Source organism: Tripterygium wilfordii, chromosome 21, assembly GCF_013401445.1.
Source record: "Tripterygium wilfordii isolate XIE 37 chromosome 21, ASM1340144v1, whole genome shotgun sequence".
Lineage (NCBI taxonomy): Eukaryota > Viridiplantae > Streptophyta > Magnoliopsida > Celastrales > Celastraceae > Tripterygium > Tripterygium wilfordii.
The window spans coordinates 2395086-2413451 of NC_052252.1; the positions used below are offsets into that span (position 1 = coordinate 2395086).

The 18366-nt window shown below is 36.8% G+C and overlaps 2 protein-coding genes and 1 pseudogene across 2 annotated transcripts; all 3 read right to left on the reverse strand.

Annotated features, from left to right (window-relative positions):
- Positions 1–2051: 2051 nt before the first annotated feature.
- On the reverse strand, positions 2052–5663 carry LOC119987689 (annotated as a pseudogene).
- A 512-nt stretch (positions 5664–6175) lies between these two features.
- On the reverse strand, positions 6176–9026 carry LOC119987690 (cytochrome P450 71D9-like). Its single transcript, XM_038832610.1, has 5 exons — positions 8127–9026; positions 7287–7906; positions 7074–7143; positions 6785–6953; positions 6176–6246 (listed from the first exon to the last, which is right to left on the reverse strand). The coding sequence occupies exons 1-5, from the start codon at positions 9024–9026 to the stop codon at positions 6176–6178; spliced, it is 1830 nt and encodes a 609-aa protein (XP_038688538.1).
- Positions 9027–15824: 6798 nt separating this feature from the next.
- LOC119989875 (probable terpene synthase 6) lies at positions 15825–18366 on the reverse strand. Its single transcript, XM_038835612.1, has 7 exons — positions 18228–18366; positions 17873–18143; positions 17407–17779; positions 17099–17317; positions 16859–16997; positions 16519–16767; positions 15825–16343 (listed from the first exon to the last, which is right to left on the reverse strand). Exons 1-7 carry the CDS (start codon positions 18327–18329, stop codon positions 16038–16040), a joined length of 1659 nt encoding a protein of 552 aa, XP_038691540.1. The 5' UTR covers positions 18330–18366; the 3' UTR covers positions 15825–16037.

Here is an 18366-nt window from a genome sequence, read left to right on the forward strand (position 1 = left end):
TGTTTTTATAGACAGCCATGGATCCGTCAATAATGTAGGTAGGTCCGTGTGTTACTGTTTTACAAAATGATCGTTTTACAGATACTGTATAATCTGTGTGTGAAGGAAAAATATGATTCTCATGAATGTCGTTGGGGTACATTATTTTATTACTCGTTAAATAAAATAATGTGTGGGCTAAAAGATTGAGCAACTAAGGAACCATTGAGAATGGGAGATAGCCTGGTTGGTCTGGTTATCTGCCCAGGACCTTGAGGTCCAGGGTTCTATGGGTTTGGGGTTTGGGATTTGGGTAGTTTTTCATCAGCTGTGGTGGTATTGTCTAGGAAGACCTAACATGCATCCCCTTTAAATTTAAGGTGAAATCTGAACCATGAGTTTAATAGTTTGATCAAAATAATCACAATAGATTGCAAATTTTGTCTTCTGGCTTTTGCAATCCCAATAGCTTGGCTGGAGAAACTTGACCGGGAAAAATTTACATATCTATCTCACAGAACGTGAAGGTTGATATTGAAGGCAGAAGCAACAAAAGATCTTGGTGCCACCTGATGCTTAGATACCAAGATAGAAATATAAATAATAAATAATGAAATACATTAAACAACAATGCAATTATTGTTCACATCCTTTGTTTTATGATCTCACTTTTTTTTTTTGTCTCCTTATATAATGCATATGATAAAATATTTTCTATGGGCCAATACTTGAGAAAGGCCAAAGCCATAGATATCATAATATAATGTAAAATATAATGAAAAATATATACGTCCAAGTTGCTGAGGTGTATGGACCAGATTTAAAATATATGTGATGGGCTTCATATGTACTTTAAATCTGGTTCATACACCTTAACAATGGGACGAGTAGCACCTACGAAAATATAAGGACAATAGAATCTAAAATGACAGTAACATTTAACTAATTAAATCAAGAAGATATAAATACTTTCTTCACAAAATCTACCGAAGATCCTCATAGATTTTGTTGAGTTAAAAAAATAGATAAAGGTATTAGCCTTCATTATAATATTATTTGGCCAACTTTATTATTAGTGTGTGCAGAGATCCTACTGTTGTCACATTTTACATGAAATGTTGTTCCTATTTAACATTCACTAAATGAAGTTATTAAGTCCATATTCCTTTCTCAATTTTTAATTATCTATTAAATTTTGTACAATATTTTATCTTTTCCCTAAAATATGTTCTGTTATGCATCAATTATGTCAAAGAAAATCAGATTTTAGGAAAATTCATAATTTTCCGGCATTTGTTTTAGGGAGTTTTTCTCAACAGCGTATTAAAAGGGAGGGAAAAATGATTTATTTTTGATGCAAAATCGCTGTTGAAATTAGGCCCATTACTGGGGTCTACTTCGATACCCTAATAATGGGCCTAACATCATATATGGATATTTGGGGAACCCATATCAATGGGCCTAACATTATTAGATAAGCTGTTAACACTTAATATGGATCTTCACTAATGGGCCTTACATCTCCAACATCAAATACACAAGTGGAGGGGTTGTCATGGTCACTCAAAAGCCATAGCATTCTGAACTAGTAGTGTTAAAAAAATCATAGAAACGAACCGACCGTCAAACAGGTCGATTGATCGGCTATTTTTAAAAAATTATTTAGAATCGACCAAAATAATCGCCGATAACCAATCGATTGATTAGTTGTTTTCATGTCCAAAAATCTAATAGAGATGCCACAAACAGTACACACCATCAAGCATGACAGATTAATTATTCATCTTAGTCTCTTAAACATCATATTATAACTTTTCTTCTTTTTTTTTTCTTTTTTCGTGGCGAGGGTAATCAGGTATATTAGACTCCACACAAATTCCCGAGTACTTGAACCCTTTTACTCTTCTCAAGCACCTTGGTAAGTTGCAAGGTGTCAATGTGACGAGTTGAACTTGAGTCTCTCAGTTGAAAGGATTCTTCCCCAGTCAACTCGACCCTGTCGTGGTTATCATAACTTAAGTCCTATAATCTTCTTGCTGGTAAAAAAATGTATCAACACTAAGTCAACTTGCTTAGACCATCGCCATTTTCGAATGATCCGGTGTGTCTGCAACCTCATATGTATCATCCTCTTGCTGCTCCTCTACGAGTGAATTGAGATTTTTAGAGGAATTGTATTGCTGAATGACCAAAACCGATGCAGTAGTAGAGGAATCAGATGAGGCTAGGAAGCTGCCGACGGGTCCTAGTTCTGGACAATCACTTCTGTCAACCAATGGAACTACACATGGTTTAGGATTTGCATATTAAGTACCTTTTATGTATTCGCATTATTGTCCCACTAATTAGTAACAAACCATGTATATAATTTGTACTTCAAGGCTAACCAAAAGAGGACACATGTCGCTACCGGCGTCGAGTGCTATATGAAGCACTATGGCTTGTATGAACTACGTCAATAGCTAAAAGAAAAACAGTGAATACTTGGAAAACACATATTTATTTTATTTATAGGTTGCTTAGTCTGACGACTCATAGTCCTATAGGGAAAAAAATGAGGAAACCCTAAAAATCGATTGTTGGAGCGTGATTTAAAAACATATCATGTATGATGACAATATTGAAATTTATGGATAAACAATCAAACAAGAGCGAAAGATAAACAACACAGAGATTTATAATGATTCATCCAATCAATTTTATGTAACAGGCTAAGTCCACTTTGTTGTTAGGCTTCACTAGATCATGAATGAAGAGTACAAAACACCAATCACTCTCCCCACAAGGGCTGATTGCACTCTCAGCTCCAGCTATGGAATTTGCCCACACACTCAACAACTACACTACTAATTTTGTTCTGAATCGAACACCAAAATCGTCACCGTAAAAATTCAGCTTTTGTTTCGGTATTCAATAACTCCAAATTTTAAATTGGATCCACCAAAAGTCATAGGAGAGCCAATAAAGTTGAAATTCATATTCGAGAGGTTTTTATCTGGTATGACGTTCTTCATTTTTATATTCTCAACCTGTATGAAATTGGAAGAAAATATTTCATTTAGAAATATATATATATATATATAAAATATTTCATTTATATATACATATATATATATATGTATATATATATATATAATATTTCATTTATCTGGTATGACGTTCTTAATTTTCATTTTTATATTCTCAACCTGTATGAAATTGGAAGAAAATATTTCATTTAGAAATATACATACATATATATATATATATATATATATATATATATATATATGTGTGTGTGTGTGTGTGTGTGTGTATGAAATGGCCAGTGTATCCGCAGTAAGTTGCGGATACAAGATCTGAAAATTTTAAACAATAATCAATGGATACTATTATCATTGCAGATCAATGTTTCTACGCAGGTAATTTTGCAAAATTCTTCGTACAATTTTAAGGACCATGGAAACGCTGTAATATGCAATGTTCGACATACAAATACAAGCATATTTGTCGATCAATTAAAAGAAAAAATAGAAGTCCATCTACATGCCGAAACAACCAAGTCAAACAAAGACCCCAAAACTAAATGTACTAATAATTAATTTATCAAGCATATAAGAAATTGCCAAGAAGAGTGATCTGAAATCCTAAAAAAAATACATATGCCTAATCCAGCCGATTGTCAATCGAACAACCTTTTTGTTGGTGATTTTAGTGGATGCTTGATTTGTTTGATTTGAAGGAATTGTTCTAGCGTAAGTAACAGAAACTATAGTAATTAAAGAAACAAGACATTTACTTGTAACATAAGTAAAGGCGGCTAATGGCCATTTATTTTTCCAGAGCAGATACGAGCCTACAAAATAGAACCATGATCACATGGTGCTGGAAAAACAACACTGGAGCTAATGCAAAAACAACACAATGCTTACATAAGGATATGGTAGCGTTACGTTTTCTTGAGCAATTTTAGAATGGTAAGAACTGGGGATTACATACAGATCATTTTTTCTTCCAACTGAAGCACCATAAGTCTCCGTCATATCCAGTTTTTCTTGTTCGATGTTGTTTGGGAGCTTCCAGTCGAAATGGTAAAGTAACTTTGCAAGTGTAAGTTCAACGTTTGCTACTCCAAATGACATGCCAATGCACATCCTCCTTCCAGCACCAAATGGGATAAATTCAAAATTATTTCCCTTGTAATCAATAGAACTATATATTGACGAATCTCTCGGGATAGAACTTCTCGGCATCAATCCAATAATTCGTATCCCTTCCAATAGCCCATGCATTAACAATGACTTGGGCTTTGACGGGTATGTCATATCCAAGAATCTTATATCTCTCTCCGCATTCTCTTGGGAGTAACAATGGAAGAGGAGGGTGTAACCTTAGAGTTTCCTTGATAACTAATTGCAAGAATTGTAGTTCCTTCAGTCCAGCTTCATCGACATATCCTTTTCGATCAAAGACATGTCTCACCTCTGCTTGAACTTTTGCCATAATTCTCGGAATATTTATCAATTCTGAAATGGCCCATTCTATAGTTGTAGACGATGTTTCACTCCCAGCAGTGAAAATGTCCTGAAAGATAGATTGTGTTTAACTGGAGAAAGTATTGATTTTTTTTCCCCACTACATTTTCATAAGGGAAACGAAAGGTAAATTGATTTTCATGGTAATTGAATAAAGGGACATACTATAACAGACAGATGTTTGTTGAGTCTAATAATTAGCTCTGAAGGGCATTAGTGCAATCTATTTGTGATTTTCAAATCAACATGATTTGAACAAGATATGCTTACCAGTAAAATTGCTTTGATGTTGTCTGTTGTCAAGGGGAACTGAAAGTCTCCATGTTCCTGAAGATTCAAGAGAACATCTAGAAAGTTGTTGGCAACTTTATCACCAGAATCAATTGTTGCCTTCTTAACTTTATGTTCATTGATGATGTCTTCAAGTATCATATCAATTTCATGATGCAGCTTCTCAACCCGAGTCCTCATCCCGCTGATCATTTGAAACAATTTTATGGAAGGGAACATATCAGCCAAACTGAAACCTCCAAAAACCTCTGACATTTCTCTTATAAGTGGTACATATTCTCCATGTGTCTCACAACTCTTACCAACCGCCGCCTTTGAAATGATTGCATATGTTAAATTGTTTAACATCTTGCTGAGGTTGATTTTCGACCTTGCCTTGGAAGAAATGGATTTAATGAACTCCAATATCTCTTCCTCTCTTATGGATTGCATAGCTTGCACACTTTTTCCACTCAACAACTCTATTGTGCAAATTTTACGCATCTGTCTCTAATAATCTCCATATGGTGCAAATATAAGATCTTTAAAGTTGTATAAGACTATCTCTCCGGCAGAGACAGCAGGTCGATGGGAAAAAGCAATGTCATGGGCTTTCATTACTTGTTTGGCAACTTGGGCAGAAGAAACGACAATGGTGGACAATTCACCAAGCTGAAGGTGCATAAGAGGTTCGTATTTGTTGGCTAAATCTCTTAGGCGGTGATGGGGCAGAGAGCCAACCATTTGGTGCATGTTTCCTATGAGTGGTAGCTTCCATGGGGAGGGAGGAGCAACAACAGAATTGGACTTATGGTCTTCTGATTTGCTCCATATTCTCAGCAGAACCAATAAGAAGACAAGAAAGGACAAGCTAATAGGAAAAGGAATTTGATTTTCCATGATGAAGAGGAGATCGATGGTGGTAAAGCTTCTGTTTACATCAAGATTTTATACTAATTGTGGAGCAACGGAGATGATAGCTACAACCAAGATGCATATAATAAAATCCAAAATCCATGTCAGTAGAAGGCAATATGCTGTTTTCTAATTGCCTGCTGTGTAGGGTATCAATGAAAAGTAAACTATTCTTCTATTAATTTTTTGTAGTCAATGAAGTTGGAAGAATCAAAGTAGAAGCAAGATTCTTTCTTCAGCTGGAGTTTGAGTTTTGTTTTCTAGTAATTCCAGAAAAAAAAAAAGAAAAAAAAAGCAGGCTTTTGTTTTACCATGCATGTCCCTTGTACGAGCCAAAATCCGTCTACGTCTATTTTACCATGCATGTCCCCTATACTTCACACCTGTATCCACGTTTCTTTCAAGTATGCATTAGTTAGTTTGTAAGGCATATAAATGGCCTAGGCATGAATGAATGGAAATAGACAATTATCTTGCAAAGTATTTTTCCCTCTCGATCATTTCCTCTTAACTCTCTTCTTTCTACACTTCTTTCTCTGTTCTCCAACTGGAACGTATAAGCTACTACCTGTTGGGGAAAAAAAATGGTATGGATGTAATGATTGCAACAATCTTGTATGAAAACTAATGCTTCAAAGTGGGTACAATATTTGCCCCCACCAAATGGTTGCACTGGATTACAGCAAATCTGTCTCCAGGATACAATGAAACTTGGTCTATGAACCACTTCTTCTTGATGCAATGGCAGTAGAAGGTCAGAATACTTTGAGAATAATCAAGAGAGAGAAAGATATTTGTCTTTCTATGTCTACAGCAATAGAAAAATAATATAAAACTTGTATAAAGAGAGAATGAGATAAAGTTGATAAATTGGATTAATCAAATGATTGGAGAATAACTCTATTTATAGAGTTTGTGGTGATTCTTCACATAAGACACTATAAAAGGAATTGTTTTTACAATGTGAAGAGATGCCTCCAAACCAATTAAAACATGTCATTTCAAATAAAAGAGTATGTTAAATAGTCATGTCTTTTCAAAGGAAAAAAATCAATCAAAAATAATTTTGAAAAATCTCTAACACTTCCCCTACTTCATTCATTCACCTCCAGTTCCATCTCTCGCAGCTACCTCCATCTCCGTCATGACCTCACATTTAACGTACTCTTTTATTTTTGTGGCAGCCAAATGCACCAAACGTACAGTTGGTGGCAACTCCCGAGCTCTTCCTATTGTAGGAATTGTTTCGTTCACAAATTCTTCTAATCTCAAAATCTAATTTAATTAATAAGAAAATTTTGCTAATTCGCCTCATAAACCTTATTGCAACACAATCCTAAACCATCGATGCTTTGATTTTGGTGGATGCCAAAACTGGCCATGCTTGATTTTAACCGCAATAAAAGCCATTATTATCTTTGCTGGGGCTGCTTTGTCTGCACTTAAAGGAATCTTTCTAGCATAACTAACAGAAACTATAGTAATTAAAGAAACTAGACATTTTTTTGTAACATCAGGGTTTTTTTTAATGGTGCTGGAAAAACAACATTGAAACTAAAGCACACAGTGCTTTGCTTACATAAGGAAATTGTAGCTTTATGTTTTTACTAAGCAATTGTAGCATGGTATGGAATGGGGATTACATACAAATCATTTTTTCTTCCAACTGAAGCAGCAAAACTCTCCGTCATGTCTAGTTCTTCTCCTTTGATGTTGATTGGGAGCTTCCAATCGAAATGGTAAAGTAACTTTGCGAGTGTAAGCTCAACGATTGTTATTCCAAATGAGATGCCAGGGCACATCCTCCTTCCAGTACCAAATGGAATAAATTCAAAGTTATTTCCCTTGTAATCAATGGAACTATTGACAAATCTCTCGGGATAGAACTTCTCGGCATCAATCCAATAATCTGGATCTCTTCCAATAGCCCATGCATTAACAATGATTTGGGCCTTGACCGGTATGTCATATCCAAGAATCTGACATCCCTCTCTGCATTCTCTTGGGAGTAACAATGGAAGAGGAGGGTGTAACCTTAGAGTTTCCTTGATAACTAATTTCAAGAATTCTAGTTCTTCAAGTCCGGCTTCATCTACATATCCTTGTTTATCAAATACCCGCCTTACCTCTGATTGAGCCTTTGCCATAATTCTTGGAGTCTTTATCAATTCTGACATAGCCCATTCTATAGTTGTAGACGATGTTTCACTCCCACCAGTGAAAATGTCCTGAAAGATAGATTGTGTTTAGACGGTGAAAGTATATATTGTTTTTGTCCCTACATATTCATAAGGGAAACGAAAGGTAAATTGATTTTCATAGTAACTGAACAAAGAGGCATACTAAAAACGACAGATATTTGTTGAGTCTACTAGTTAGCTCTAAATGTCATTAGTGCAGTCTATTTAAGATTTTCAAATCAACATGATTTGAACAAGCTATGCTTACCAGTACAACTGCTTTGATGTTGTCTGATGTCAAGGGGAACTGAAAGCCTCCATGCTCTTGAAGATTCAAGAGAACATCTACAAAATTGTCGGCAACTTCCTCACTAGAATCAATTTTTGTCTTCTTAACTTTATGTTCATTGATGAGGTTTTCAAGTATCTTATCGACTTCATGATGCAGCTTCTGAAGCCGAGTCCTCATCCCGCTAATCATATGAAACAATTTTATGGAAGGGAACATATCAGCCAAATTGAAACCTCCAAAAACCTCTATTATTTCTCTTACAAGTGGTACAAATGCACCATGCATCTCGCAACTCTCACCAATTGCCGCCTTTGTAGTGATTGCATATGTCAAACAAATCAACGAATCGCTGAGGTTGATTTTTGACCTGGCCTTCGAAGATATAGATTTAATGAATTCTGATACCTCTTCCTCTCTGATGGATTGCATCGCTTGAACTCTTTTTCCGCTCAACAGCTCTATTGTACAGATTTTACGCATCTGTCTCCAGTAATCTCCATATGGTGCAAATACGAGATCCTTAAAGTTATATAAGACGATCTCTCCAGCAGAGACAGCAGGTCGACTGGAAAAAGCAATGTCATGGGCTTTCATTACTTGTTTGGCAACTTCTGGAGAAGAAATGACAATGGTGGACAATTCACCAAGCTGAAGGTGCATAAGAGGTCCATATTTGTTGGCTAAATCTCTTAGGCGGTGATGGGGCAGAGAGCCAACCATTTGATGCATGTTTCCTATGAGTGGTAGCTTCCATGGGGAGGGAGGAGCAACAACAGAATTTGACTTATGGTTTTCTGATTTGTTCCATATTCTCAGCAGCACCAATAAGAAGACAAGAGAGGACAAGATAATAGGAAAAGGAATTTGATTTTCCATGATGAAGTGGAGATCGATGGTGGTAAAGCTTCTGTTTATATCAAGATTCTAAACTAATTGTGGAGCAAGGAGATGAAACGAAAGATTATTTGCTGAGCAGGAGTTTTGTTTTCTAATGGCGGACTGCGTAGGGTATCTTAAGAGTAAACTATTCTATTGGCATGCACATATTAACCAACTGTTGTTCTATTAGTTTTTTGTATTCAATATATGAAGTTGGAAGAATCAAAGCAGAAGCAAGATTCTTTCTTCACCGGGAGTTGGAGTTTTGTTTTCTAGTAACTTCAAATAAAACAACAGGCTTTTATTAATACAAGTCTTGCCTTCCACTGACAACGATTTCTTCACTAGCTCCAATTCGCAACTTGTATTAATGTTGTCATGCCATTAATTTTATTAGGAGGGAGGAATCAAACTTCCCAACTTGTACAAGGAGCAGGCCAACAACAAGTTAACTATTGCTCCTTGTTCGACGTATAGCACCCTTTTATTAATGTTTCAAAGCCATTATCTTTCTAGTCTAATCTAACCACGATCGGCTGTAGCCATTGTACGAGCCAAAAATTGTCTAAGCCCATTTTACCACGTATGTCTAATCACAGTATTATTTTTTGCTAACAGGCTCATGACCTTATTGATTGCACGTAGGGATCGTTGAATGCAGCACGAACAAAGTTGCTCACAAAAAGATTTGAACTTGTACGCCGCTTGGGCATTGGTATGAAATTTTTGATTAGTAATAGTATCGTGAGAGTTAAAAAAATATCATGCTGAAAGATGGGATTTTTGGCTGGCCTGTATGTGCATTTTGAGAGAAGAAGTTTTTGGTATATTTGACATCACAAGCACTTAGTATTATTTCAAGATGTTATGTTATTGGGGTTTTAGAGCATTTAGTTTTGAGTGTTCTTGCTATAGTTGCTACTGCTGGAATTCTGTGATAATCATTTTGCTATACAAAGTATATATATATATATATATATATATATATATATATATATACAATTCAGGAAAGATAAACAAAATTTGATGGAAAATGATAAAAGGTCCATAAGAAATACGTACATAACCTTACATATATTCCTATGTACGTATGGTTACTAAGCATGTCATCTCCTTTATCCTCTTTCACGCACTTTCTCAATCGGGTTCCTCATCACCGGACCTTCACTTCCTACCGCTGGAGTTTAGATCCCCTTTGCCAACATCGCTCCTCAACAATCCCGTGCCAAGGCCCATAGCGATTTCGTAAAGGAATGCCTTCGGAAGATGCTCGATGATTAGTTTTGATTTCGTCAGATTTCCTAACCATGTGATGGAATGAACTACTGGAATATTGGGTTGAGTTTGTCCAACATGGGCTTGAACTAAACAATTACCAAGCATTGGTCCAATACATATTTTAGGGATAAGAAATAAGATCCTATCCAAATTGAGGATAAGGATCAAAGGAAGTGTTTCTGTCCTATTGAAAGATGAAGAGGAAGTAGTCTAATTCATGTGGAGAATGTAGACTACATTGGTAGAACCTTCCTAAGGAGTTCTAGTAAGATTCTCACTCGCCCAATACATATAGAGGGGATTGTAAAGAGTTAAAACACACACACTTCAGAAACTCTTAAACACTGTGGTTTTCTCTCGCTCTTCTCCTACTCCGTTCTTGGTGAGATTAGAGTGTGTATTTCTTTTGCATATATTACTGTATTTGTGTTGTGAATCTTTTAGATCTAGTCTGGTACTGGATCGGAGACCTGGGCTTTCTTGTTTGTAGGAAGATCATTTCCGCCGTAGGATCTCTTTGTTAAGTCTGTATGAACCAAGAATCACAAATAGATGCAAATACACAATGATTCAAACACAACTTTACCAAATTTTCTTTACTGCAAGTCTCAACATGGAGATAGTTCTCTTACAGTACTCAATACATGCGGCTAACCAAGAGCATACATAATAAACCCTAACACAAGGAAAAGACTAAAGAGCCCTTAAAGCAAAAGACTAAAATAGACATCAACCATAAAACAAAAGACCAATCAGGATACAATTCACTCAACACTCCCCCTGAATTGTATCCTTGGTATCATTCCCAGTCTGCTCCTAAGAAAACAGAATTTATCTCTTGGCAAAGGCTTGGTGAAGATATCTGCAACTTGTTCATCTGTCCTGCAAAAAATCAAGGAGATTTCACCAGCATCTATAGTCTCCCTCACAAACTGATACCTTATAGCAATGTGTTTTGTCAAGTTGTGCTCCACAGGATTAGTTGCAATGGCAATAGCTGACTTGCTATCAGATTGAATTTTAGTTGGACCCTCCTGACAAACTCCTATATCTGCCATAATTCTTCTTAGCCATATAGCTTGAGCAGCTGCCTTTGAGGCAGCTACATACTCTGCCTCAGCAGTGGATAAGGCCACACCTTGTTGCTTCTTAGCTGCCCAAGTACACACTCCTGATCCCACTCCAAAGACAAATCCAGAAGTACTCCTCATATCATCCAAGGATCCACCCCAGTCACTATCACAAAATCCTGCCAACTTAGTTTGCTTTCCACTCTCATAGTAGATACCATAGTCAATTGTGCCTTTCAAATACCTCAACACCCTTTTAGCAACTCCAAGGTGTATTTGACTAGGATTCTGCATGTATCTGGATAAAAGAGTGACAGCAAACATCATATCAGGTCTGGTATTAGTAAGATAGAGCAAACTTCCAACCAAACTCCTAAAAATAGCCCCATCAGCTCTCTCAGCTCCATCTTCCTTCTTCAATTTTATAGTGACAGCAACAGGTATCACCACAGAGTTGGAATCTAACATGTGATGTTTACTCAAAACAGCTTTGGCATACCTAGATTGACAAATAAAAATTCCGTCTTCACTTTGGTCTACCTCCATTCCCAGAAAATATTTAAGCAATCCCAAATCAGTCATCTCATATTTGTTCTTCATGGCATCCTTGAAGTCTTGAATAAGTGTTTCAGAATTTCCTGTAATAATTACATCATCCACATAAATGGATATGATCATGACAGACTCTCCCTCCTTCAAACTATACAAGGTAGTCTCACTTTTACTTCTTTGCAAACCTCTCGCTGTAAAGAACTTGTCCACTTCAGCATACCAAGTCCTTGGAGACTGCTTGAGACCATACAAAGCCTTTCTCAGTTTATAAACTTTGTTTTCTCCCCCTTTCACCAAAAAACCGGCTGGTTGATCAACAAACACCTCTTCTTTCAGGACACCATTCAAGAATGCAGATTTGACATCTAACTGATGCACCTTCCAGCTTAGTTGAGCAGCCACAGATAGCAAAACCCTCACAGTCTCAAGTCTTGCAACTGGTGCAAATGTTTCATGAAAGTCAATTCCAGGTTTTTGGGTGAAACCCCTGGCAACCAACCTTGCTTTGTATTTTTGCACACTATCGTCTGGATTGAGTTTTATTTTATAAACCCATTTGACTCCCACTATGTCTCTGTCCTTAGGTCTATCCACCAACTCCCATGTCTCGTTCTTATTAATCATACAAATTTCTTCATCCATAGCTTTACACCAAACAGGATCATGTCTGGCTTCTTCAAAATTTTCAGGTTCCCTCAATGCCAAATTACAAACTTCATCTTCATACAATTCAGCTACCCTTCTCATCCTCAGTGGAGGAGATTCATAATCTGAATCCTCTACTTGAGCATTGTGAAATGCAGGTTCTGAATCTGAATCTGAATCTTCTATTTCAGTAGTTTCTGGTTCCTGAAACACTTCCTCCTCTACTTCAGTTTCTTCTATTTCAGCTTCTGATAACTCTGGAGTGAGCAAATCTACATCTGCATTCTCTAAGTCATTTACACCATATTCTATTAGCTGCTCAGTTGAATTTCTTACTGCATTCCATTTCCACATAGCATTTTCATTAAAAATAACATCCCTACTTATCAGCAGTTTCTTGGTCTCTATTTCAAACACTCTATAAGCCTTTGAATTTGTACTGTAACCCACAAAAATACATTTTTTACTCTTCAGATCCAACTTTGACCTTTTTTCACTTGGTATGTGGATGTAACATGGACAACCAAACACCCTAAGATGTTCTACTGATGACTTGCTTCCACTCCAAGCCTCTGAAGGAGTCATATTCTTCACTGCTGTAGTTGGACAGACATTCAAAATGTACACAGCAGTGTGAACTGCTTCTGCCCAAAATACCTTGGGAAGTTGCTTTTCAGATAACATAGTTCTGGCCATCTCCATTATAGTTCTGTTCTTCCTTTCAGCTACTCCATTCTGTTGAGGACTGAAACCAACAGTAAGTTGCTTGTCTATCCCTTCTTTTTGACAGAAATCTGCAAACTCAAGTGAGGTATACTCTCCTCCTCTATCACTTCTTATCTTCTTTATTTGTCTTCCACTCTCCTTCTCTGTTAAAGCTTTAAACTGCTGGAAAATATGGAAAGTATCAGACTTCTGCTTCAAAAAATAAACCCATATCTTCCTTGAAAAATCATCAATGAAAGTTATGAAATATTTGCATTGTCCAAAAGATAGGCTTTGCATAGGTCCACATATGTCTGTATGAATAAGCTCCAAAATCTGTGAAGCTCTCCATGTACCAGTCTTTGGAAAAGGAGTCCTATGATGCTTGCCCATAACACAGCTCTCACAAAGAGTACTATTCTCAGCAATAACAGGTAAGCCAGACACCATATCCTTCTGTTTCAACATTCTGAGATCACCTCCATTCAAATGCCCATATCTCTTGTGCCATAATTTAGTAATAGGACACTCATCCGTACTGACCTTGAAGGCAATCAGTTTGTCACTCTCAAAGTCTACCATGAAATTTCTATGGTTTTTCATAGGAATATGCATAATCATCTTCTCAGTATGCTCCTTATCAAACACATCACATCCATCTTTTTCAAACACCAGCTTGTATCCATGTTCAATCATTTGTCCTACACTCAGAAGATTATGACTGAGTTTAGGAACAAACAATACACTTCCTATAAACTTCAACCCTTCAGCTGTATTAATCTTGACTCTGCCTCTACCCTTAGCTAACAAAACTTCTCCATTTCCAACAGTTATTCTAGACTGAACAGAAAAATCAATATCATCAAACAGATTCATATTTCCAGACATATGATTACTGCACCCACTATCCAAACACCACACATTAGATGCAGATTCCGAGTTACCATGCACAGCATAAAAAAGATTTTCTTCTGGTGAAGAAGTATGTCCAGCAAACAGTGCACCATTATCAGTTCTAAGTCTGCAATTCTTTTGGACATGGCCAAACCTCTAACAATGATGACATTGAGGTTTGCCTTTAAACCAGCAATCAACACTACTGTGACTCATCCTTTTACAAATATCACATGGAACTTTGTTTGAACCAGAGGACTCAGAATGCATACCTTTGTTGTATCCTTTCCACCCTGCTTGTTGTTTTCCCTTTCTGCCATCATCTCCAACAGACAGCCTCGCTTGAAAAGCTGATTCCAACGACTGGTTATAGTCTCCACGTCTCTGCCTTCTTTGCTCATGAGCTTCCAGTGAACCAATCAATTCTTCTGGTGTCAACACATCCAGATCTTTAGATTCCTCTATTGCAGCCACCACTACATCATATCGCTCAGGTAAGCTTATCAAAATCTTTTGAACAATTTTCACATCAGTAATTTTTTCTCCCAATATCCTCATCTGATTGACAACATCTATTACTCTTGAGTAGAATTCTTTCACTTTCTCTGTTTCATTCATCCTCAGGTTCTCGAACTCCCTTCTGAGATTTTGTAATTTGATGATGGTCGTCTTGCCATCCCCCTCGAATTCTTTTGCCAGTATGTTCCATGCTTCCTTTGCTTGAGACGCTGTAATGATTCGAGGAAATATGGTAGGGCTTACACTATTTTGGAGTCTGGACAGAGCTTTGGCATTAGTCATTCTATTGCTATCAAGATCCTTCTGCTTTGACATATCCAGAGAGCTCTCATCCTCTGGTTCTTCATACCCATCTACTACAATCCTCCATAATCCTTCTGACATTAGAAAGGTACGCATTTTGACCTTCCACGATCTATAATCTTCACCATTAAAAACAGGAATATGCATCCTCTCTGTAGACGAACCGGATGCCATTTCTTCGAGATTCTTTTCAGGCCTTCTTCACGACCTGCTCCGATACCACTGTTAAGTCTGTATGAACCAAGAATCACAAATAGATGCAAATACACAATGATTCAAACACAACTTTACCAAATTTTCTTTACTGCAAGTCTCAACATGGAGATAGTTCTCTTACAGTACTCAATACATGCGGCTAACCAAGAGCATACATAATAAACCCTAACACAAGGAAAAGACTAAAGAGCCCTTAAAGCAAAAGACTAAAATAGACATCAACCATAAAACAAAAGACCAATCAGGATACAATTCACTCAACACTCTTGTCATTCTACTCCTCATCCAATGATTCGAAGGGGTAAGTTTCCCAACATGAACAACTTTGGATTTTCTTGTTAAAAAATTTTCTGATCCTAGGCTGTTGAATGTTCACCATGTAAAGAGTAAATGTCAATTTCTATTGCAACTCCCCTGATTTCCGAACCCTCCCCTATCTAATCACTGCGAATCCTCCTCCCAAACTTAGTATAAAGAATAGGTTCACACAACTTGTCTCTGAATATCAACCAAAGAAGGTGTGCGCCATGTAATCAGCCAAAAAAAGAAAAAAAAAACATCAACCTACATTTTTTTTTCCGATCAAAGATGAGCAATCTCAATGTTGCTTTTTTCTTACAAAAGAAGGATGCTCTCATACATAAATTCAAACACGACTGACAATATTTGGACAACTCAACTGGCAAGGATTCTCACCCGTTGATAAAAAACGGAAATTTCAAATATCACAAACAATATAATTTGGAAAACACATGAGTGAATTCTAAATCATCTTATTGTAAACATAACGTAAAACTTCAATCTTAAAGGACTCGAATCAATCGGCCTATATAGCCTCTTCTTCCATTGGTATGGGCTCGACGAACAATGACTTGATGTAGTCCTTCAAAGTCCCACTATAGGTGAATTTGTCTTCATACTTGTAAAGGATTTCAATGACACGCGCGAGATTAACGAACCTGATTAGGAGATCCATGGAGACAGTAGTTGGTCTCATGCATTCTTCATTTACATCTTTCCATGCACTTGCAATCGTTTTCTGAAAGTTTCTTATCGCTTCTCCCTCAGATGAGCCATATTGCTTCATATAGCACTCGATGCCGGTTGCGACATGTACCCTCTTTTTCTCAACCTAGGAGTACAAATTATTAACATTTTTTGTTACTATTAGTGGGAGGATAATGCAAACATAAAAAGTACGTAGTATGCAATTAGATCCCCTGAAGTTTGTTCTTGTAGTATAAACAAGCTCTTCACGGAATCTAGTTGCATTTACCCTAATATAAATTTCTTTCTCGATATCATACCAGCCGTGATGTTATGTCATCCATGAGACGACAAATAACTTGCACAGCCGTATCAATCTTTGGAAATCCGTTTAGCCAATCAAAATCCTCCATCGTTGCAATTTTTTCCATTCCAAGGAATGATGATATTGCAATTGTATGATAACCACTTGTAATTAGGGCATTTTCCATGTACTCATCAAATGACGGAACATAGCCTTTGTTCAGCCACTCTGCCTCAATATGGTATGCTTTCACAATGAGTTTTAGCTAGTAACAAAACAAGTATCAATGTGAGAAATACACGTGCAATTGTATCAACTAATTACATATATGGTTGATATATAGCTATTATGCGTACCGCGTCCCTTGCATAAGATACCCCATAAGATCTGCCTTCACTTTCTAGTTCAGTCTCAAATTCCCCGTAAAGATTCAAAATAGTGCTATAAAGGAATTTCATGTAGTCCGGTAGTTCATCAATAGCATTAATGTCCCACCTAAAAAATTAGTGAAATTTTTATGCACATCAATTCTACAACACATGTAGATAACCAATAAACATGGACATATATAGAGAGTTAGCAAGAGCTATCAAAACCTCTCAATTGCATTTGTCAATAGTCGAAGTTCGTCAATTGTAGCGTAGGAATCATACGTATCATCGATGATTGATATCAATTTGACAATTTTGGTAAGCATTATCCGAGCACTTCGGTATTGTGGCTCAAAGTAAACAGCATTAGTCCACATGTAGATTTCGGCAATTCTAGATCTCGCATAAGAATATCGCGAAGCGAGCTTCAAGTCCTCAAACCACCTACAAATGCATCAAAAGTAAATTTACTTAATAAGTCTTCTAATGAATTGAAGTTAAAATTGAATTGTGTATATCGATATTAGGTTTACCTAGAGATCTCGTTAAGTTCTTGTTGATGCAGTAATTGTAGACGATTGAAGTCTAGTTTCGCAAGCTTGAGTAGAAGTTCATTGTGAGACTCCATTTGTTCATAGAAGGAGATGTATTCCCTTGATTTAATTCTTTCTATGCCAAAGTGAAAGGGATGTTGCAAGGCAAGGGCTATATGTTTAGCAAGATGAGGCTCACATTGGCTAGTCAACAAGTCAAGTTGTGCACTTGTGTAAGCAAGGGCTTGGTCTAAAATATCTTCCCCATGTAGACTAAAATGGGCAGCGTCGTAAAGGCTTAGAATCCCATTGACATCATTAGTTAGGCTCTCTTTGAAGTTACCGTCATCGCTCTTGAATTTGTTAAAAACCTCTACACAACATAATCAAAAAGTAACAAGGTCAAACATGAGAGGGTTCTTATTGCAAGATTGTGTTTAATAAAAATGAAGTTTTGTTTACTCACCAGAGGACATTTTGAAGCCATGTTGTCTAAATACTAGAAATACAACAGCCACGGTGTATAGATCGTGGTCATGATCATCAAGGTTAAGTGGAAGATTGGAAATTTCATTCATTTGGTCTTCAATCTCAATCTTGAATTGGTACGACACACCCAAGCGAAATAGTGAGCCAATGAACTTCACTTTCTCAACCGGATCAATCGTAGGGTTAATCAGCATATCTTTCACTTGCATTTTCAGCTCATCTACTTGTTTTGTGTATGAGTATAATGCCTACAAGGATGAAGATTAATCAAACACGTTAGAGATAGCATTAGTAGACAAAAGAAAAAAAAAAGTGAGAGATGTGATTCTTACTGAATCATTTGAGCCGAAGGAAGCAAAGTCTTCATGATCCCACACTGTTTCTGGATAATGCCCCAATGGGCGAACGGTCTCAGGCTCGATGATTGCTGCCATGAATTGAGTTTAGGAAACAATGGATAAAGTTGTAGAT

Coding starts and splice junctions, on each gene's coding strand:
- LOC119989875 (XM_038835612.1), bottom strand. CDS start 18,329: ATGGCAGCAATCATCGAGCCTGAGACCGTTCGCCCATTGGGGCATTAT. Junction 17,780..17,872: donor TGGCTTCAAAATGTCCTCTG/GTGAGTAAACAA, acceptor TATGTTGTGTAG/AGGTTTTTAACAAATTCAAG. Junction 16,344..16,518: donor ATGACATAACATCACGGCTG/GTATGATATCGA, acceptor TTGTACTCCTAG/GTTGAGAAAAAGAGGGTACA.
- LOC119987690 (XM_038832610.1), bottom strand. CDS start 9,026: ATGGAAAATCAAATTCCTTTTCCTATTATCTTGTCCTCTCTTGTCTTC. Junction 6,954..7,073: donor TAATAATGGCTTTTATTGCG/GTTAAAATCAAG, acceptor TAATTAAATTAG/ATTTTGAGATTAGAAGAATT. Junction 6,247..6,784: donor TGCGAGAGATGGAACTGGAG/GTGAATGAATGA, acceptor TTTCCCCAACAG/GTAGTAGCTTATACGTTCCA.